The sequence below is a fragment of the Parasteatoda tepidariorum genome, chromosome 3, assembly GCF_982258835.1.
Source record: "Parasteatoda tepidariorum strain Cologne lab strain chromosome 3, Ptep-v5.0, whole genome shotgun sequence".
NCBI classification, from domain to species: domain Eukaryota; kingdom Metazoa; phylum Arthropoda; class Arachnida; order Araneae; family Theridiidae; genus Parasteatoda; species Parasteatoda tepidariorum.
Genome location: NC_141757.1, coordinates 78,017,832 through 78,041,762, shown reverse-complemented (window position 1 = coordinate 78,041,762; position 23,931 = coordinate 78,017,832). Strand labels below are relative to the sequence as shown.

Below are 23,931 nucleotides of genomic sequence, written 5' to 3'. Positions count from 1 at the left end.
ATTAAGATAGCTAATTTATGCTAAAAATAAAAATTTAATATTTTTTTTAAAGAAGTAAGCAAAATATCCCTAAGTTGACACATTTTATTGATACGCCAAGTTATTTGCTAATAGATCTAAGTATATGAATTTTAAAATTAAATCTAGATTTCTGTACCGGATTATTTTTTATGTTATTTTCGAAAACCATGTTTAATTGGCCATCCTTCTTCCTAGCAATAAAAAAGAGCTAATAAACTAGTAATTTCAAATAAAGCCGACAAAGTAACCCTTTTATACAAGTAGAAATAAACGTCTGACTTCTAACTAATAAAAATGTTTTAAAACAATGTGATTTATTATTTATTCCATAATCTTTATAAATAAAAATGCTTCCTCCAAATAATAATTATTTTACAAGAATTTAATTTCAAAGTACCTTTCTCTCCATTTTTACTTAAATTATTTTAGAAGACGATTATGAAGTGATTTTTAATAATATTTTAATGCTACATCGGTACCACGTCAAAAGCACGAGACTTTCCATCGCCAAAATGACAGATACATGTTTTTTTGGCATGAATCCGGCACTCTTTAAGTTAAAATTCTTCTTACATTAAAGAGGGTTTTTCTAAGAAATTTAAATGTCAAACTAAGTCTGAAAGTGGTCATTTTTTTTTTACTCCCAACGCGTTGCACAGAATTGAAGTAAACATACTCCTGGGAAAAAGCCAAGTAGACTTTCTCACAGTTCGATTTTAAACACTTCCTATTTAGTCCAATTTAAAACTGTTTACAAACTCAACTTTCCAATTTTTCTCTATTACTTCTTTAGATCATGACAACTTATGGCACCCGTTTTTCTATACTTCTAAACGAAAGAGTTCCGTCTACAAGAGCTAAGCCCTTGGCGCTAAGCTATTTTCGCCAATTACAGATTTTACAAATCAACGAACACCCAGTGCTTCCAACACATTATCAGTCCTAAAAACATCTTTACGGAGCCTATTTGCCTACCCCTGAAGGCGCAATCATTCGAATTTGATCCTGCGGTTCTTCTTAACTACCCCCTCCTCTAATTTACCTGGATCCCCGCCCTACTTAAATGACCAATGATTTTATACCTCTTCCACTTAAAACTATACCCTCCCTTTTACGTTTTGTTCTTTTTTTTCTACTGTAGTATTCGTCATTGAAGCAATCACACATTTTCAAAATGTCTTTGGTTTATGCGCAATAATTTCCATTCTGCCTTACTGCTATTACTCTTTAACCTTTAAGAGTTTTTTCCTCCATCCCCAGCCCACGATGCTTGTTATTAGCACATTGTTTGTTTGAAAGGGGGCAGCTTTTATCTCATTGACATTTATCTGGAGATTATTATTTATTTCTTCCTTTTCGTGGCATCACCTTTATGACCCTCGATTCTTTTGGATGGATGGCAAAGTGACAAATGATATTCTTGTGTAGTTATTATAATTGCTGCGTTTATGTTTTATCAGTTTATTTTACCCATGGTCTCTCCTATTCCAAATCTGTCTCAATTTTAATAGTCTTTTAGTGAATCCCACTGCGTGTTTTTTTTTCTTTCCTTTTTTACCATCTTGTGATTGGCTTTGTGAGAATCTTCAGCGAAATTCATTTCGTTTCCTTAACCCCTGATGATTCTTTTGAAACGTGCACCCATCAATCTAATTCAGTGAATGCTTAGTCTTTGTGAGAGAAAGTTTTATGGTGTTACTTCAACGAAAGGCAAATCGCTATCTGTCTCTGAATTGGAAATTTTATGGTGTTATTTTCATGAAGAACACGCTTCATTTTTTATGAAGTATTTGGAGATGTATTTTCTCGGTATTACATGATTGACAAATCGTTTTTGGTTCTTGAAGAATGATTTGATTATATATTTAACAACAGAACAAATGATTTTATTTTGACATTGACTCTGAAGAGGAAATTTTATGGTATTCAGTGTGAGAGAATTCGTTTTTGGTCTCTGATGAGGAAATTTTATGGTGTTAAATGAAGAACACCCTCCATTTTCATTAAATATTTGGAGATATATTTTCTTGGTGTTAATGGATAAACAGTTCCTTTTTTGTCTTTGAAGAATGATTTTACAGTGTATTTAAAACCAGAACGATCAACTTTATTTTGGCATTGACTTTGAAGAAGAAATTTTATGGTATTCACTGTAAGAAAATTCGTTTTTGGTGACTGATATGGAAATTTTTTGGCGTTAAATGAAGTACCTTCATTTTGATTAAATATTTGAAGAGACATTTTTCTTGGTGTTAAATGATAAACAGTTCGTTTTTTTTGGTCCTTGAAGAATGATTTTATAGTCAGAACAATCGGTTTCGTTTTAACATTGACTCTAAAGAGGTGATTTTGTGGTATTCAGTAAAAGACAATTGTTTCTTTGGTCTGTGATGGGAAAATTGTATGGTGCTGATTATTATACCCTCCATTTCTATTAAACATTTGAAGAAATATTTTTATGGTCTTAAGTAATAAGCAATTCATTTCTAGTTCTTGAAGAATGACTTTATGATGTGTTTAACATTAAAATAATCGATTTTTTTTTTAACATTGACTCTGAAAAAGAAATTTTATGGTGTTCAGTGAAAACCAATTCATTTTTGGTCTCTGATGAGGAAATTTTATTGTGTTAAATGAAGACTCCGTTTCTGTTGAACATTTGACGATACATTTTTGTTGTGTTAAATGATAAAAAATCATTTTTGATCCTCGACGAACGATTTTATAACTTATTTAACGCCGGAACAATCAACTTCATTTAGACACTTGGAGAGAAGTTTAAATGATGTTCCCTTTTGGTCTCTGAAGATAAATGTTTATGGTGTTTAATGGAAAACAGTCGACACTATTTTGGTATTTAAAGGAAAAGTTTTGACGTATCTAGTGAAAGACAATTCACATGAGGCCTCATTGGGGATTAGATTATGATTTTTTAAGTGAGTAATTTTTTAAACAATATTTGTGTGATTTTTATGTGTACCTCAAAGAATATTACAGTTAAAAGTTTTAAGCCGTTTTGATCGATAGTATCACTCAATTTCACTAAAACCTTAAGAAAAGGCCGAATTGAACCTTATAATTGCGCATTAAATCCTTCTTAAAAACTTAACCATATAAGATATTATAGTCCAACATGAATTTGAGCATTACTCAATTTAACACCATATGAAATTTTAAGCAAATTTAGACTGCATTAAGGTTTAAATCGAGAGTAATTCCATGGCATTTAGCTTTTTGTTAAGATTATTTTTTGTATTCTGCGTTACAATTATGGGCATAATATTGCAAGTCATTGCTACTTTCTGTTTTACTTAAGAAAATTTAAAATAGTAATACATTTCGTAAAATAAACTAATTGTTTATTTTTGTAAAATTATTGGTATTGCAAATAACATTTTAATAGCTATGCCATATAAACAAAAATGCGTCTGTAACGTTGATTGAAATGTACTCATATAGGTGTAAAAATGAATCTTAACAAAAAGGGTGTAATGTTAAGTTTGCTAATGTAAAGGATTTATATTTTGTGTTTATTGCTAAAAATTATGATAAAAATTGTTCAATATTTATCTATTTTTTTTACAACAGTAAGAATTGTGGCATTAAAAGCAGTTGAATTTTTAATAATGACTATCTTTTTTAAAACTCTTAAATAGCAAATGAAATTTAAAATTCATAAATAAATTTATAAACATCTTGAAACCAAGCGTTAACAGTATGAAATGATTGCACTGTAGCAAGTTTAAAAATTGTTAAATTCATCAGAAATGTTATTGCAGAACCTTAGAGTATACAGAAAATTCAATTTCATTCTTCTTTTAATCAATTCTTTTTTTTTTTCTCTTCAAAAAGTGGATCTAACCTTATATATGTGCATTTACCAAGCAATCAATAGGATTTGATAATTTCGGCTGCTCCAAACTTGTTAAACTTTCTTGTACTAAGTAAAATTTAATTCCTGTGTACTTTACAGTCCATATTCCTACTTCATTGCTTCACAAAGATCAATTCACAATTGTTGGAAATTTATGTTTGATAATGCTGCATTAAAACTTTTCATGGATGATTTCTGTTTATTAATAGTTTTTTTCATATTCATTAGATCTTTTCTTTGCTTGTAGAATACAACTACCTGCAAAATAATTGGTCATAATACATTTCTCCTTAGATTCTTATTAGAAATAACCTAAAATTTTGTTCAATTTTCTTTCTTCAATTTAATAAGCACAGATCAAAAGATGAAACGTAACGAATTAAGGTATCCGACTAGTTTCGACAACTTTTTTAAAAATATTAATATAAAATGCTAAAAAACTAGTTTATATGTTTAACTATGGGAAAAAAGTTATGAAACTTTAAAAAAAAGTTAATTTATTATTTTTTAAATTGCCATTTTTAGATAAAAAGAAGGCATTTTATTGCATATACGCTAAACACTGTAAAAAATATTCTATCGCCCAAAACAAAAACATCCTTGGAGGATTTTATTTAGAAAGCTATCAACTATGTTTTGAACTATTATCTCAAAAGCAAGTGCCTATACTGTTCAGTTAGGGATCAATGTAGTTCAAAAAGCAAATTTTTAAAAATTTCCGCATGTGTCTTCGCGAAAAAACATGCCTAAAAAATGAAATTCTAATTTTTTCTCTTAATCTATCAACATGTGTGTGATTAACATAAACTCATTTTACACGCATTCATAACTTGTGTAACAGCATTAACATATATTCAAAACATGTGCGCTATAATCATAAACACTCATGAAAAATTGTAGACAATTATTTTAAAAACAGTATGAGATATCGTGTTTAAGGTGGTGTAAAATGTGAAAAAACCTGATTTTGAAATAAAAGCAGCAGAAGTAAAAACAAAACTAAAGTATTTTTAGAAAGCTCTATGACTACAGGGATTTTAAATTTATAATTAACCTAATTTCGAAAATTTTGTTCAAAATCATGTTTTTCTCATGTATGTACCTTAATAAGAATATATCAATAATGCGATTCACCGTATTAATAAGAAATTTATATTTACAAAAATCGCGCTGTTATGTTTTATTTTAAATGCTCTGAAAATTGGTTATATATATATATATATATATATATATATATATATATATATATATATATATATATATATATATATATATATATATATATATATATATATATATATATATATATATATATATATATATATATATATATATATCTTAGATTTGATTTTATACATCCCCGTTAAACAGATTTTGAATTTTAAAAATTAGATAGAATTTATGAACTTAATGAATGTTTTAGTAAAAATTATTTGTTTATATGTTACAACTATATGCGTTTAAAATAAATTTTTCAGTAGATTAGAGTTTTTTAAATCTACACTTTCACCCCCCTAAATTTTACAATAACCAACGAAAAGAAAACATTAGAAGATCAATCAATTTCCGTTCGAATTTCGATTTACGTTTCCCTCTCCGTTTTCGTTTTATAATGAATTTTATTTTATTTTATAACCGGCTTTGAACAGTCAATACAATTTTGAGTGACCTAAACACACACACCAATGTTCAATTTCTTGACTTACAATTTTAAACCCAGGCCAAAAGACAAAAGAACTTCATTAGGATAAACTAGACATCGCAAAGGACATTTTGATGGAACGAACTCTCATTTGCGAGGAAATATACGAAAACCTCTTACGGTTATCCAGACGCAAGGAGCGTTTCCTAGTATAAACAGTATTGTTTGAATAAATTAACATTTAAATTTATAGAAACATTTAGCACTTATTGCCTGCTTTCTTATCGTTTATTTAGTTTTAATTTGGCATTATTTTTTAGTGAAAGTAAAGTATATATGTTATTAAATTAGAAGTATTTTAATTTCTCATACTTATATTTAACAGTTTCATTTTCGAACATGTTAATACGTCGCATAAAAAGTACCAATTGTTACGGTGATAAAATTTATTATTCCACAGTTAAAAATGAAGATAGTGCTTTACATTTTATTAAATACAAGTAAAACTTATAGATAACTTATAAAAATACAAAATATAAGTATATTCCAGCTTTAAAAAACAAAAATAAAATAAGCATCTTTTAAATGAAAATTCTTCTGATTTCAAAATTTATTAAACTATTTATTAAAAGCACTTTAAATTCAAATTATATCGAATGCAGGTGTGATCTGCATACTGAAAAATATATTGGCGGCTGAAAAATATATTGGATTAGTGGTCTTTTAATGCATGGTTTAGTAAATTTAATTTATAGGGTTTTTATACTCACCTCTACTTCTAAATAATTCTAAGGTTTATGTTATACGGCACTTTGTTACAGTTAAGTCGTGTCGAGCCTTTTAAAAAGTTAGCAGAATTAACCGAAAATCTACACATTTTAGTTTGTAGTTCTCTACCGTTTTTTAAAAATATTTTGTTTAATCCGGAGTAGTTAGCATCTCTGCTTTAACTTTTAAAAATATGTAAGCTTAATTTTTAATGTTGTATTTTACGAGTGTTTCATTCGTAAAATTTTATTTTAAACTTTTTATGCGCATTTACAATTAAATCAAACAAATCTTTCATGATCAGTATAAAATGAGAAAAAGAAAAAAACATGCGTATTTGTTTTAAATACTCCCTAATACTTTCAGAAAGCAAATATATATCAGAATAAAAAAAAATCATGATTTCGTGATAATCATAAAATCTTTTCAGTATATATATATACTGAAAAGATTTTATGATTATCAGGAAATTGTGATATTGTGATATTTTTTTATTATGATAAATTTATGCTTTCTGAAAGTATAAGGGAGTATTTAAAACAAATACGCATGTTTTTTTTTCTTTTCACATTGATGATAAAAGATTTGTTTGTTTTAATTGCAAATGTGTATAAAAATTTTAAAATAAAATGTTATGAATGAAACACTCGTAAAAAACAACATTAGAAATTAATCTTACATATTTTTGAAAGTTAAGGCAGAGATGCTAACAACTCTGGATTCAACAAAATATTTTTTTAAAAAAAGGTGATTGATTCCTCAAATTTTAGCAAAAGTAGAAATTTTATAGAAGTTATAAATACTAACATATAGTAGAATTTATTTTTCCAAATAATTTCTATCCTTTTATATTTTTTAAGTTCTTGATTTCTTGAATATCAGTTCTTGACTGTTGAATGTATTTTTAAGCAAAGCTAATATTTAAAAATTGAATAATAGAAATAATTTGAACAAATTATATTTAACTTAAAGAGTTTGATGTTTATAATTTTAAAATAATAGTAAGTAAATTGTTGTGTAAAGTTAAAATTTATTTATTAACAAACAAAAAGTAAGTAACTTTTCATTTTAAAATGTACGTATTTTTAAAGTATTGCATCCTTTATATTGCATCATTTTAAAAATAACATGTAGTTTACTCTAGGTCAAATTATGTTAGAAAATCGAAAAATAATATTTATAAAACGACAAACTCTATCAACATAATTTGTAGATGAAAGCATTTTTTATTAATTTCTTTTCCTTTGGTAAATCAAAAATGCTATTTCAGAAATAGTGATAAAAAATAGAAATGGTAAAAAAGAAACTGAAAACTTCTTTTGTCTTCATTGATTTTGTTTTTTTAGTGGACATAAAAACACATTAATTAAGATTCACGTCAAAAAAAACTCTTTTCCAGGAAAAATAATTATCAGTTTATGATTGAAGACTTAATTTTCCTTCTACGAAATTTATCGAAATACCATTTAAATAAAATAGATTGATTTTTTTTTCTTAATTTGTTTCGGGAAAAAAAGTTTTTGAAATATTTTAATTCATTGAGCTATGCTTTCTCTTTGTCTGTTTCTTTGTATTTAGACGTTATAATAAAAAATTACTTTTGTGACTTTTTTTAAGTAAAGAAATCCTTTTACGATTAATTTTGCATGCTACTTTCCTGATAACATGAAATTTTCAGGCACGAAAATTCATGGTTCAGCCCTCTCATACAGATGGGACATTACTGTTTCTTTTGTATATTTTTTCTGAAGCTCTAATTACAAACAAAAATATATTTTGGTATTTTTTAATTATTAAAAAACTGTTAAATAGTTACTAAAAAATATGTTTGATTATCGGACTGTATAGTTAAAAAAAATTTTTTTGATTCATGATCAAAAATTTATCAATGACTTATTTTGTAAATTAAAGAATTTTCACTGACGAATAACTGCTTTTCCTAGATATAAATAAGTGCAAATTTGAAAAATTATTGTTTAGATGTGAGCCATGTTTTGAAGATTTAACGCAGAAAGAGATTCTGCAGTTTTATACCGTATTTCGTAATCCATAACTTATTAAAGTACTAAATATAATATTTTTTTCTTATTTTGATTTAAATTAATACAAAGTGGTGAAAGAAAAACTATGAAAAATATGTTAAAAAATATTCTGCCTCAAAAGATTAGACTCAGTGAAATATAGTTTGAGTTACGGAGAGAATTATTTCCGTCATTCTCTTATTTTTTTCTTCTTATGTTCCAACTAATTCAACTTTCAATTTCAAATTTGTTCAACAATGACGGAAAGCTAAAAGTTAAAAGTCTGAGAAATTCTTTATAGAGAGATAACCACTTCGTTTTATGGATAATATTTCAAATGTTACTTAACTTTCGTTTGAAAATTTTGCTACGGGATGAAATTCGCTTTGGGGAGGCTTTTCACATCCGCTTGATGACCGAGTTTTAAACAATGCAAAAAGTTCCATTTTTATTTAGAAATATGTAGTTTAGTTGATAGTAAACTCATAAATGTTGCAAACACATTAATTGAGAACCACATGAAAAAACTCTTAAGCGGGAAAAATAATTATCAATTTATGATTGAAGACTCATATATTTTCATTCAATGAAAGTTATCGAAAGGCCATTTAAAGTTAAATAGATTGTTTTCACCTAATTTGTTTAAAAAAAATTATTAATGCATTTTCTTAAATTTACTGATCTATGTTTATCTTTGTCTGTTTTTTGTATTTAGATGTTATAATGCAAAATTACGTTAGTCAGAGATTATTTTTTATCCTTTTATAATTATTTTTATAAGCTACTTTCCTGATAAATTTTTCGACATGAAGGCTTATGGTTTTAATCTCAGTTGAATATAATTTTATTTTATTTTATAACCGTAGTTGAACAGCAGATCCAATTTTGTGTTTACGACTACTAATGTTCAACTCCTCAGCCTTGTAATTTTGAACCCAATTCAGAAGACAAGGGAACTCTTGGATCAAGTGTTGGCAGACATTTTGCCATCGTGGAAGACATTTTGATGGAACTAACCCGCATTTGCATTACATGGAGGGGAAAACCACTAAAACCTCCCACGGTTAGCTTGACAGCAAGGGGGTTCTAACCCATGATCCGCCTAACGCTGGGGATATTTTACATCAGCACTGTGGTCGGTGCAAGCTGACTGCAGAATTCATATCGACTATCCATTGCTGAGATTCGAACCCAGTTCACCTCATCGGAAAACGAACGCTCTATACCCTGAGCGATCACTGCTCAGTTGAATATAATTGGAGTTATGGAGAGAGCTACTACATTTTTACAGAGTTTTCTTGTTCTCGTATTCCGTTCTACAAATTTGCTCAAAAATACGAATAGCGAAAAAATATACGTCTGAGAAACAACGAAAACCTCAAAGATAAACATCTGCAAAATAACGAAAACTGAAAAAAAAAAATGAAAAAAAAGAAACGTCTCAGAAATAACGAAAAGTAATAAGATATACGTTTGTTATAATGAAACAACCACTTCGTTTTATGGAAAATATTTAAAATGTTATTTCAATTTCTACTTAAAAATTTTGTTGCAGTATGAAATTCGAGTTAGAGAGACTCTACATTGTAAAAAAATATGGTGTATAGTTGCGTGTATTTTAAATGAACAAAGATTCAATTTTTTTGTTGCGTGTGTGTTAGCTCCGTGTAAATTAATAAAAAAATTTATAAGTAATTTATTTATTTATCACCTATTTAACGGTATTTTCCTAAATGTAAAAAAAAAGAAAAAAATTATCGATGAAGTTGTAATTGTAACCGAACGGTATCTCAGAGGATCTAGCGTTCGCCTTGCAATGTTTGAATCCGAGCGGTGGCCGGTCAATACGAATTTTTCTCCCGGCTCGCACTAGCCACAGTGCTGACGTAAAATTTCCTCTGTGATCGATGGATTATGGGTTAGAATCGCCTTCTAGTCAAGCTAACCGTGCATAGTGTTTCTTGGTTTTCCTCTCCATGTAACCCAAATGCGTGTTAGTTCAGCCAAAAAGTTCTCTGTGAAGGCTGGTTTTTCTCAATGCTAGATCCAGTAGTTCCCTTGTCTTCTGGGTAGAGTTCGAAAGTACAAGGCTATGGATTTGAACATTGATAGTTGTAATAGGGTCGCTAAAAAAAGCTCAGAATTGAGTATTTCAAAATTCATTAAATGATAAAATTGGACTTTTGCAATAGTCAAGTAAAAAATAGTCATAATAAAAAAAATATGAAAAACACTTATCGCGAACAAAAGCGAAGACTTAGATACAATGAAAATAATATATTTTATATGCTTGTTAAGTTGCACAGTAAATTTGAAAACAAGAAGGAGTTGTCGTATCTGTGGCAAAAAAACGCTGCTTATAGAAAACGCTCTTTCAATTTTACGAAACCTTGTTTAATCTGAATATGTTTCAATAAATTTCACAAGCCAGTGGTATTGAGCAGTAATCTTATATTAAGAAAGATTTAAAGAATTTTAGAAGTTTCTTAAAACATTGCTTTTAAATGTTGTTATTGTCAAATGAAGTAAAATTTTTATTTAAAAAATACGTTAAGTTTAAATCATGTATTTTTAGACTTAAAAAGTTCATGGTTAATAAAAGACTAGTTTGAAAAAAAAAACATCGAAACATATTAAAGAGTAAATTTCCTTAAAACCCAACGGTCAATACATAGGACAACTTCTGCACAATTTTATCACACAAAAAAATATTGTTTAAAGATTTTTTTTCTATCATTATATCATTAAAGAGATAGTCTATGTAAAAATACAGTTGAACTTACCTTCGACGGTTAGAGTTTTTATGAAAAATGATAAGAGCTGTAGGAAAGTCGATACAAGTTACATTTTGGACAGTTTTATGGCATATAGGTATCTTATTATTGGAATCTAGAGCACTGTCAAAAATTCCGATTCAAATTATGGCATAAAGTACCAGCACTTTGGTGCATCATCCATAAAATCCAATTTTACCGTAAAATATTTTACCTTAATTTTTACTGTAATATTTATTTAACTTCAGTGATTCAGGGATACGGTAATAATTTCTAATAATTACGGTATATCAGATATTTTGTTCAGTCACATGTTCCAATAAAAAGGTATTTTGCGGTAAAAAGTACCAGCACTCTTTGATCAGAAATTTTTCACCATGTGGATTTTTTCATGACTAAAATTTAAAAAACTGCATTATAAGAATACCCTACAATATACAAGAATTCTAATAATTTAACTGCATAACTTTTTATACAATAATGAAAAATAACTAAAAGAAGTTAATTAAGCTTTATTAATTGAAATTAGAAAAAAATATTTTATCATATTTATGAGCTTACTTTTTGCTAAGCTACATATTTCTAAGTAAAAATCAGATTTACTACCATTATTTAAAGCTCAATTCTTAGGAGGAGATAATACACTCTCAAAAGGTTTGGTGTATATTTGCCACCATTTGTGTTGAGGTAAATTAAAAATTTTTACTGTGCATGTAGTCACATTTTTTACATACTTTTTCATTGATGTAGTTTTATTTATTTATTCATTCGTTTTTTGTTTGTTTGCTTACTGACAAAACATATTTAAGAGCATTAGAATCAATATTTGGAATTAATGCAAAAAAAAAAAAGCGCAAACGTTTAAAAAACAAACACACTTATAGTTATATATTTGTGTTAATTCCTTTAAACATTTTTTTAAAATTTTATATAACATTTTGCACGATAACTACAGTTTTGTATGTAAAAATGTATTTAATTTACCCCAACTCCAAAAACTATACACCCTTGTCGATTACTCGGCTATAGTATGGTTAGATTAAATTTCTAATCCTGCTACGTAGATAATTCTTGGCCTCCTTTTGGGACGACGCCAAATATATAAAACTTCCTAGCGCCCTAAATTTTGATCCAAGTTTTTCAAAGAATCCAATTATGTAAAAATATGTTTATTCAAAAAAAGTGCGTTTTTGGGCCTGATTTCGCAACTTAATTAATAGTTAGCACTAGTTAATTGCATATTTTAATTCTCCCCAGAAACCATTAAGACTCACACTGAAAACGTGAAAATCCGATCATTAGAACGAAAGTTATTCAGGGTGATATTTTTTTTGCTCACTGTAAAAGTTATATAAGACTGATGACATCATAAAATCAACTAGGCTAAACAGAACGAGATGGGCCATGGGAGCTTGTTTGTGACGTCACGATCAGAAGGCAGAAAAGAGCGTTGCTGTTTTCTACCTTCAAAGTGATCAGAGGAGGTTGTGAAGATATGAGGATAGTCGATTCCTTATTAGTTTTATTCGATTTATTGTTTTTTCTTTCATTTTTATAAGTTAAAAATAAGAATCAAAATTTTTTATGATCTAAATAATTGTGTATATATAATCCTTGCCTTAAAATAATAAATTTAAAATGAGCCAAAAGACGGAAAAAATCATGATGAAAAATAAATAAATTAACTCAGTAATAAATCTTAGATTAGTTTTTAAAATTTTTTTTGGATTACTTTCATAAGATTTAATCCAAACCTTTTTTTACGAATAAATTTCTATTTTAAACTATTTTAAGAGTAATCAATCATATTAAATAAATATCAATTGATTAAAAATAAAAATATTTTCCTAAGAATTGAAAATTATTACTTAACATTCATTGATGGAAACAAAATGTTATTGAAAAGAACACTTAAGAAAATAAAAGCAAATGTTTATCCTTTATAAACCTTTGAAATATTTATAGCCAATTTATATAATTATTCTGAAATTTTTTTACTTACTGCAGTAAATTGACAAATTAGCATCTGTCGGTCTAATTTCTTTCTATGTTCTTCTGTTTTACATACATGTGTTAAAAATGATTTTATGTGAGTTATTAAATAAGCTGAATCATTACTTTGATGATATAGACTAGAACATTATGAATGAGGTAATTAAGTATATGAAGATTAATTTTATCATAAAGTATAAGTATGCTTTAAAATAATGACACAAACATATATATAGAACAAAATCTTTATTTAAATCAGTGAAGAGAAAATATGTATACAAAAGCAAATAAAATTTTTAAAAATTTTATTTTCAAACATATATCAATTATTATATCATTACTTGCAATTTCAAGATTACTATACTTCTGAAGAAAACATTGTAATTGTCATATATTTTTAAATGACCAAATTTCCAAACATTTTATTTTAAAACATAACGCCATATGGCAAACAAAAATTTGGAACCTTGAAAATTTTTTATTTTATTAATATAATTTCAGTCATGAAGTATGAATAAAAAACACAATCGAATGCTTTTGTAATTTTATATTTGAATACTAAATTAAGTTATTTCATAATTCAAATGCAATTAGATCAGGTAACACGTATAAATACATTAGAGACTCAAATAACGAGTCACAACATAACAACAATTAAAGTTAAATTAAATACGTAGTTTCAATCTGAATTCAAACTTAATTTACAACATATTAGAGATAAATATATTGTTATCAAACATAACACTTTAGTAAAATAAAAATAGCATCTTTTACTTACTTCGATATCTCTTTAATCAAACTTTATATGTTGACAACATTCATAGTAATAACGTTTACGTCCAGGAATGGCGTTCTCACCGAGGAGCTACCCGCCTACTGACGCTACCTTCTGATCGTGACGTCACGGGGTTGAAATCGCTCAGCCAGCAGGCCTTGACCTTCTAGTAGGTGTTGGATGGGCAGGCCATTTGCTAAGAACGGACTCAAATTGTCTATGATAAAAAGCAAAGAAGCAGACCAGAAAGGGGGGGGGAGCAAGAGGGACAACCTGTTAAGAACAAGATTTTCCTGTAATTAAAGAAAAGAGCTGGAGAACTGTTCCCTGCAAAAGAGTGGACTGGAAAACTGTACTAAAGAAGGCCAAATCCCACCCAGGGCTGTTGTGTGCCGAAAATGATGATGATGATATTCTTCAATAATCTATAAGCATTTAAACGTAGAATGCTCAACTGCCTTTCACAAAATGCTGATTTCAGAAATTGTATAAGTTCTTCAGAAAAAATATATTTCAGTTTTGGAATAACACTAGAATAATATGCTTTATATTCTAACTGGGTGACGACCATGTTTTTAACATTTTTCTATAAACTTTTTCTAGTAAAATAAATGTTTAAAATCATTTTTTAAGAAAATATTCTAATGATTATTAAAATAATATTTAAATATATTACTTAATCCTTTTCTGAACCATAACATCGTAAAAATGCTTTTTTAAACACATTATTTTATTAGTATATTGTTTTTTTAATAACTTTACAATATGTAACAAAGTTTTTCAAACTACGAATCCTGTGCCTTGTCTGGAACTTTGCTTTTTAAGAGATCTAAATTATGTATTATTAGAAGATCTAATAAAAAAAATTTTCTTAACTCTCTGCTGCATATCAAATCAGTTGTTTTAAAAAAAATATTTACCCCTTATATACATTAAAAATTGTTATATTATAATAACACCCCTTACATTATTAATTATTATCCATTAGTTTTTTTAAAAGAAACTTTAATTTACTTTTAATTAGTTAATTTTTCAATTTCTATTTGCAAGCGGAATCTAATGTACTTTCTTAAGGTAATAAAAAATAATATTTCTTCAATATAAAAGTGGTTTGAACAGTATTTATTTAAAAAACACCAAGTCACATATTTGCTAATTTAAGTAACCATGTAGGTATTTATTTATTTGTTTATTATTATTATTACTAAACAACCTGCTGAATTCAGCAGGTTCTGCATAAATAAAACGGTTTGTTAACGTTACAGCTATTATAACGTTACAAGTAGTATCCATTTTTGGATCAGATTCAATGGGGTACCTGCATGCGACGACACGCGTGGGTGTCGGAGCTGATTGGCTGCGAAATTACGACAAGAACTAAATTCACGATTCTACAGCAAATCAAGCTTGACATCTACATTTGACCCAGTTAGAAATACTTCTCTAACAAAATTTTAAAATTTTTTTAAATCATTTATAAAAACTCTAAGTCAATGTTAAGAATAGAACCTCAATTTTTTTTTCTTTCAAATTCGAGGTTTTGAATCCATATTATCTGTCATTTACTGTCACACTACGCGTATAGGTTTTATCCTCATTTTTCTATTCCCAAAATCTTATATCTACTGTAGCTCTATTTAATCCTTTTCATGAAACTTTGAGAATCACGTTTTACCACACTATCGTTTAAATATGCTGTAATCTTATTACGATGATGTGCTGAACAACACTATCGCACGTCTAGTACTTAATTACGTGATACTTGGGATCAAATTTAACTAAAATATGTTCTTTTTACTGTTGTAGCCACTATGCACGATATTATAGTTCAGACTATCAACATTATACCTCAACGTTGCACTGATTTATTTATTATTTATTTGTTTGTTATTATTATTATAATTTTTTTGGAAAGTATCGTGACGCTTAGTGTGCATTTCTTTCTTTAAAAACTGAATATTTTTTGAATCTGTTTTTTTTCCTTCTAGTTTTGATATGATTGAAAGTCTTGATGCTTGTATTAAGTTTAACAAACTTGCAAATACCATTTTCCAGGTTTTAAAATATTTGATTACATTTCCTCGAAATTCTTAAAATTAGTAGAGTTAAATTGTTAAATAATATTTTATAACATGTTAGGTTTTTTTTTTGTTTAATTATAATTGGAATAAAATTTTTAAAAAATCTTCTCGTAGTTGCTGTTGTCGTATGCCATTAAATCAAAAGAGTGCGCTTCTTCTTACTTTCCAGTGGCGCCATCTATGACCAAGAATTCGACTTCTTTCACACATATACGTCACAGCCCGTTTTACAGGGAGGACACTATCCATCCATCCGCAGATCGTAATTTTAACTGAACCAGAGCACGACCAATCTCAATTCCAGTATCCCCAGAGGTACTGCTTTGTTATAGAAAACTGAAGAACTTTGTGACACCGACAGATTTAATATTCACCAGTCTCCATTTTGTACACGGGACGTTTTTGGCTGGCTGGATCGAACTCGCGACCTCTAAGACATGCGCCCAACGCCCTCATAAACCAGACTATCTCGGTTTTCTTCGGGTAGTTAATATAATTTAAATTTTTTTTTAACTATATTAGTAAAAAATTCAATCAACCGAAAAATATTAGACCAATAATTTAAAAACATTCAATCAACCCGAAGAAAAATTTCAAGATTTTTTTTCCTTGTAAACAAACAAATCAGACGAAAGAATCCTCTAAATTTTAAGCCTCTAACGGTAGTTTCTAAAATACTTGAGCCTAAAAAAAGTTAATTATATTGACGAAATTATATTTCCATTCAGTTTTAGAATAGATGAGATGTTTACCAGCTATATTAACTGACCAGGCTGCCTTCAGCACTCCATTCTTCTCCTGTAAATATTTTCATTAATTTTTGGTTTTTAGTAATGTAATTTTTATATATTATGTGTCGTTCGTATCTTCTTCTTAATATTTTTTTGTGCTTTTTGTGTTTCGGTATTTCAAATTCTGCTTATATGCTGTATTATTCTATAGGCGAGAGACTTGATATAATGGATTGAGTTCTGATTTTGCCATATTGAACTCCGACATTGGCAGAAAAGGCAGTTCATTAAAAGTAAAAGAAAACACAATATAAACAACACTAAAAACTACTTTATTAATGGTGGTTGCTACGAATTTAAGAAAAATAAGTTTTAATAATTTATTCATTTTTAAGGCATTTTCTTTGATCGAATTTAGTTATTGATTTAATATATTGTAGTCAACTGATAAACATATACAAGAATAATAAATAAATGTTTGAAATTCACTTATTTAGAGTAGATTGTTTTAAAAGTTTTTTTAGACGGGAGTTGGAAATACATTACACAGAGTTTTTCGTTTAGAGCATCTAGTTTTTAAAATTCAGGAAAGCATGTAGTTTTTAGATTCAATGAAGTAATATGTATTATATAATAAATTAACATGGTGTTGAATTGCGTTCTTTTTTCACTTTCAGATTCTCCTAATCTTCCACCTGGCTACATTGTGTGTGCTTGGTGTCAAAAAGTTGGAGTAAAGTTGTTCACGCTAAAGACACCAAATGGATCAAAGGCGTTCTGTAGCGAACTTTGCTTCACTCAGTGCAGAAGAGCTTCCTTTAAAAAGAATAAAATCTGTGATTGGTGCAAGCATGTGCGACACACTGTAAACTACGTAGACTTTCAAGATGGTGAGCAACAACTGCAATTTTGCAGCGATAAGTGTTTAAATCAGTATAAAATGAACATATTTTGTAAAGAGACTCAGGCACATTTACAGATGCATACGCATCTAAAAGAAGCTGCTTGCAAACTTGCTGCTGCTGGTTCTGTTAATTTAATTACTCCAGATTTGTGGCTTAGAGACTGTAAAACGAATGGGAATTCTAGATCACCGCACGAAGCGATTGATATCATGGAAGACGTGAATTCAGATGAAAACATTTCTATAGTGGCATCTCCTGCTCCGCTTATAGAGTCTCCGAAACCTTCATCTTCTCCTGTTATTGAAAAAAAGGAGTCAAAGGACCACAAACAAGATCAGCCTTTGCCTGTCAAAGAAAAAGACAAGTCTTTAAGAAAACATTCCTCTAAGCATTCATCTAAAAAACTGCCATCCGAGAATAAATCACATACGCAGAAACATTCACGAGAAAAGAAAAACACTTCGCATTCAATAGATTTTCCCTTGAATCAAAGGCAATCCCCTATTCAAGCCTCCCCACCTACACAAATTAGAAACGGACAAATGGTAGATAGTTCTCATCCATTGTTATCTCCTCCTCCTGTAGGCTCTATTCCAAGACATCCTCCTCATATGGGTTCGTTAGCATCTCGCCACTGCCCACCTGTGCCATCACCTATAAATTCCAACAACTTCACAGATCATGGTCGTCAGCCATTTCTTCATCCTAATGTTGTTCCGCCACCATTCCAATTTTTCGCTCAACAACAAATGGAAGCGATGCTAAGATCTCAACATGGTTTGGATTTGAGATCAAAGCTTCCACCACATTTGCCAATCCCCCCTTGGCTTATGCCCCCATTTCCACAAATGCATCCGCCGCCGCCACCACCACCTCCACATCATCCGCCCACTGCAAATTCACGAAGTCCTTCTGTATTGCATTCGTCACCTCCATCTAAAAACTCTCATCAAATCTCTCACCAGAAAAGTTCACACCATAACAAACACAAACATCATAAGCATTCTTCCATAAACCCAAACAATAGCTCACAAAACAAACCCAGTCCTGTCGCAGCCGATACGCCCTTATCCCAATCTTCGCTTCTTCCTCCAGTCACAGTTATGGTTCCTTTTCCGCTGATGCTTCCTGTGCCATTACCTATACCAATACCCATACCTATACCACCACAAGTAATGGACAAATATAGCATGCTAAAACTACAACAACAACGGAAAGATCAATGCTTAGCTTTAGCGTCAAAATGTGATGAAATTTTCGTGTCTGGAACACATCAAAAGAGAAAGCATTCCGTTGATCCTCCTAAACATAGGAAAAAGCAGAGATCTTTGTCAAATGATCTGCAAAACTCAAACAAATCCGGTGAACAGAATGCTGCTGAAATAGTTTCTGAGAACCATCTATCTGGTAAATGTTACGATGGTGTAGAAAACTTGTCACTGAAACATTCTCAGAATAAATTAGCAGCAATCAACAATTCCACGAAATCTTCTAGGCACGATTACGATGTTGAGTCTCGTAGTTATTCTCCCTTGTCTGATGCTGTGAGTAGCAACGACGAAGATGGCCAAGAAAAATTGTTAAAAAATGGTGACGCATGTTCTGGGTTGAGTTTTTCAAATTATAACCTCAACTTGATGAGATCTAGTCCCTTGATATCTCAGATGGCTGAGCAACCGACACAAACTCTTGATCCAAGGAAGAGCCCCTCGCCCACAAACTTATCCATGAAAGATAAACATAACTATGTGTCTTCCAATGTTGTTAATTACAAAAAGAAACATCTAAGTGATCATTCAAATCTTATCACATAAAACATTATTTATTAGATTTACGATGCAAGATTCCCTGTAAAATATTAAGTAAATATTCTAATGACTAATCAGAATTTCAGTCTTTTCTTTTAGTTTTCTCCTTTCTTAAATGTTGTATCTTTACTGATAATTTTATTTTTAAATATTTCCAAAAATTTTTAATTAATTTTTTTTATTGAAATGGTTGTCATAATAGTCTCTTAGATTTCATTTTAAAGAAATGTATATGAATTGCATACAGCAATTTAATTACTAATTATATTTCACACTGAATTGAAGATCTATGTGAATAAAGTTTCAAAGAGGCATTTTTTTGAGTTTGAGTGAATTAGAAGTGAATTTGATACGTTTACAATAGAAAATAAAGGTGATGCATTGCTTCGATTTCTTTTCTGCAAGAATCCAATTAGAGAAATCTATAAATTCTCAAAGCTCACTTAAGCTGTTCGAGTCATAGCGTTTGGGCTTTTGGTGCTTGCCTCTAGCGTTGCACTCTTCTTAAAAAAGATACTTTCTATAGTTGCTTTAAACTGGAAGAAAATGCGCTTTGAACCTTCTTTCACCACGAAAAAAAACTCAAAGAGTGTCATTTAGTATCTTCCACCACTGACATTTCTGAAATTTAAAAAAATATTCAAATTAATCATTTTACATACAATTATTTAATCATAATCGATCCCGCTACTTCTACGCTTCAGAACATTCTACGTATGAGTGTTCTGCTTTTTAGATGGCCCTGTAACAAGAAACAAACTATTTTCAAGAATAATTTGAGAAAAAAATTTAAATAAAATAATTATTAAATTTCCAAAAAAATGGAAGGTTAAGTAAGTATAGAAAAATACATCACTCAATAGTTGGAACATAGATGATATTTCAACTGGTTTTGATTCCGAGAGTTCGAGCTAGAGATTCTTTGAAGTAACATATTACTGTGCAAATGCTAGTGAGAGTTGCAGTTCCACTTACTGTGAAGTAACATTCTGCTGTAGTGCTCCAAACATATAGAAATTTTTTTAAATCAGATTTATCTGCAATATCCTATAGGTTTTATGGAACTTTGTGATTTAAAGGCGAAAGAAAAAAAAGGAAAGGTTAAACTTAAATAAATAGATTTTTTGTAGGCGCATACAAATATCATTGTATTTTAAGAAGTTTGGATAATTATTACGTGTTCAACAAAATTGGTTTAAGGAGCAGAAAAAATTGTATTAAATATCTTTAAAATTTCATTTTTACTTTTATACCTTAAAAAACACATTGAAGTTTATTTAATGTTTCAATTTGTTTTAACATTTAATTTCTCGAAGATGCCTGCTAATTCGTTTAACGTACAGTTTGGTAAAATTTACTGCAAATATATTTTAAAGCCGAACACCTTATTAGTTGATTGGAGTTTTTAAGAATTTTCATTTCTTCTTTTGCAAAATTCTAAAAATTGAAAGAAGAATTTAAACGTACTTTAATTTCAAAGTTTTAATTCCATGTATAATTTGCTTTCTGAAGAAAGTAATTGCTAGATTTACAGTTACCCTGGAAATTTAGTAGTTACAATAAGTTTCAAAGAAAAATTATCCCTAAAATTTTATAAGTCTTAAGCGTAATTTCAACTCCTGCATTTGACACTGAAGTAATAAATCCAATTATATTGAAATAGAGGCTCCTAAATTAGGTCCCCTTTTACCCTTAACACCATTTTGTACCCTTTGGTTCCTCAAGTCCGTTTCTTTACAATTTTCAATCTTAATATTTAAACAGCTTTTATTTCTATTAAAATAAATTAACTGGATATCTTTTCCCTAAATTTGACCTAATACCTAAATGACCTAAAATGAAAATTCCTGAATTATGTTCCCTTTGTTGTTTTGAAATGGAAAATTTACTTCAAAAAATGGTTCCACCCTTATATTATATTTTTTTCAAAGTGTTTTTAATATTATAAGATCGCAGTTTAAAAATTCGTATCTTTCACCGAAAGTGTTTATTCTCTAACTTGTTAAGATAATTACATCTTTTAAAACAACTTGACTTTAATTATTTGATTTTATAAAAATTTAGATAAATATTTGGTAACGAAACTAAATAACACTAGAAGGGGGTCATTTGCTAATCTAAATTCTTCAATTAACGCTCCTGTCAATTCAGTCTTACATCATCTTCATCACGTTGAAACGTTTGTCGTATGCCATCATTTATTTTTTTTATTTATTAAATTAATAATGATTCTGTAATTTTAAAGTCGTCAAATTTTGAACTTAAGAACTGTCCACTAACTATTTACAAATGTCTAGAATATGTAGTTTTACTTAAGTATCCCTTGTTTCAAAAGTTTTGAGATTTGAGTGGGTTGCATCATGGAGGAATATATAACTTATATTTGCGATTTTTTAGAAATGAGGAATTTAATTGTCATTTATTTACTACTTTTTGCAAATCCAGTAATACTAATATTTTTCTTCATTTTGATCGGCATAATTGGATTTAAAAAAAACTAATTAGCATGAGAATTATGATTTTCTGCAGCCATCTACTCTTATTTCTGGAGATCTTGACCATTTAATTTTCGAATCAGTTTAAGAGTTATAAAATTGTAAGTTATGTGTTTTTAGGGTGTATTTTTTGAAAAATCCCATACGGCTAGCAAAAATTAATATTTTTTTCCTTTTTTTTGATAAAAAAAAACAGTCTGCTTTCATTAAGAAAATTTATTTTGATTATTTTAATTAGAAAGTTTTAATTTAATATTTTTATAAGCTAATATAGTTTTATGATATTTTTCTTTTCCCTACTAAGTGGCAAAATGTTTATTCTTCAATAGAGAGAAAGAGGAAAATTTAGTGACATGAAATGTAAAATTTAAAGCACATAAGCAACCAGAGGTCACTGAGCCCTCTAGATCTATTAAAAGTACATTTGTAAAAAAGAATTTTTATTGGAAAAAAATTTGGTCTCCTTTCAGACACTGGTTCTCTTTTTCATTTTGGTTACATTTTTCGCTGTTTTTGTACCTTTTTACCCATATTTTGTTTTGAAAAACTGTTGAGAACCCTGTAAACTTAGTAGCCTGGATAAACTGTTCAGATGAAGTTAATGTTCATTTACGTTTCTTGAGAATAAAAACACAAATCACTTTTAAGAATATTTGTGCAATAATTCAATACATCCCTTGCAATAAATATTTTCCATGCTGTTGTCCTATGGTTATTAGAATTCTTTCGGAAGTATTAAACAAGTAAACAGTTTAAATATTTATTCTTAAAGGTGCATCATTTTATACTTAAAAAATTCCCCTTTTTAAGATAGTACTGAAACGTAAGTGCACTGTTCTAATACGGGACATTCTTTTTTAAAACAAAGGGGCTCAGGGGATAGTGTTCGCCTTCCAGTGAAGTCACCCAAGTTCGAATCCCAGGTGGCTGGTTGGTAAGAATTCTGTTCCCGGTTCGCACCAACTACAGTGTTGACGTAAAATATCCTCAATGGTAGACGGATAATGGGTTAGAATCCCTTACCATCGGTCTAACCATGGGAGGTTTTCGTGGTTTTCCTCTCTATCTAACTCAAATGCTGGTTAATTCCATCAAAAAGTGCTCCACGAAAGCTAGTTTGTCTCAATGCTTGATCCAGGCTTTACCTTGTCTCCTGGATGGGGTTTAAAATTATAGGGCTACGGAGTTGAATATTGATAGTCAGTCGAAAACGACCTAAAAGTCCTAAAACTTAAGAACTGGAGGGGAGTTGCCATGGACAGAGGGAGCTGGAGAAGGCGTGCTGTTGAGGCAGCCAAGGCCTGCAAAGGGCTGTTGCGCTCCTGAAGAAGAAGAAGAAACAGAATTGGGTCGGCTGTTCAACGCCGGTTATAAATTAAATTATACTTATCTCGTTCTACAAATGAAATTACTATTTTGAATAAATATGTACAATAGTTTTTCCGCAAAAAGAGTTCTTCACATCAAGTTTAATTCACGTAAACTGCTTTATCCAGATCAGTACGGAATTTTCTTATCAAACAAAAAAAAAATAGTTGAAAAACGTCACCTTAATCATTGCCAGTAAAAATAAACTTATCTAATAAACTTGTCGAATGGTGCTCTATTATATAACTATACTTGATAATGTTGAAAAGTATTATTAATACTCTTTTGAATAATAATAATAATAAAAACTGCAAACCTTTTGCGCACACATAATTGTTTGTTTACTGTACAATTATTTCAATTCAATTGGGGTTTTTGGCGGAACTTTTCTTTGTTGGGAAAATTTTAACTTTTCCTAATAATTCTAATAAAGCCTAGGAAGAAGATTCGACATTCTTTTTCGAAAATAGCAGCGTTTAAAGAAATAATATTTTTCTTTTGTAGCCCGGATTGTTCTCCCCATTCTCATTTTCAGTCATCCTTTCTTTAATATGCACCTTCTAAAACGTAATTTCGGCACACGCATTTAACAGAAATTAAATGGGCTCGCAGCATTTAAGAATAATATATATATATTTTTTATTCTCTCATCTCCTTTATTCCTCCTCCTTTTCTC

General features: G+C 29.2%; 1 protein-coding gene across 2 annotated transcripts in view; it reads left to right on the top strand.

Annotated features, from left to right (window-relative positions):
* The window catches only part of LOC107438993 (uncharacterized), a 109,149-nt gene extending 89,680 nt beyond the window's left edge, over nucleotides 1-19,469 (top strand). Inside the window, exons 1-2 of one of the 2 annotated variants that reach the window (XM_016051431.5) lie at nucleotides 1,209-2,957; nucleotides 17,357-19,469. In XM_016051431.5, coding sequence (XP_015906917.3) covers nucleotides 2,921-2,957; nucleotides 17,357-19,398 — 2,079 coding nt within the window. In that variant the 5' untranslated portion in view covers nucleotides 1,209-2,920 and the 3' untranslated portion in view covers nucleotides 19,399-19,469. Of the gene's footprint in view, nucleotides 1-1,208; nucleotides 2,958-17,356 lie in introns of those variants that run through there. The other variant, XM_016051430.5, reaches the window with a different exon arrangement.
* The last annotated feature ends 4,462 nt before the right edge of the window (nucleotides 19,470-23,931 follow it).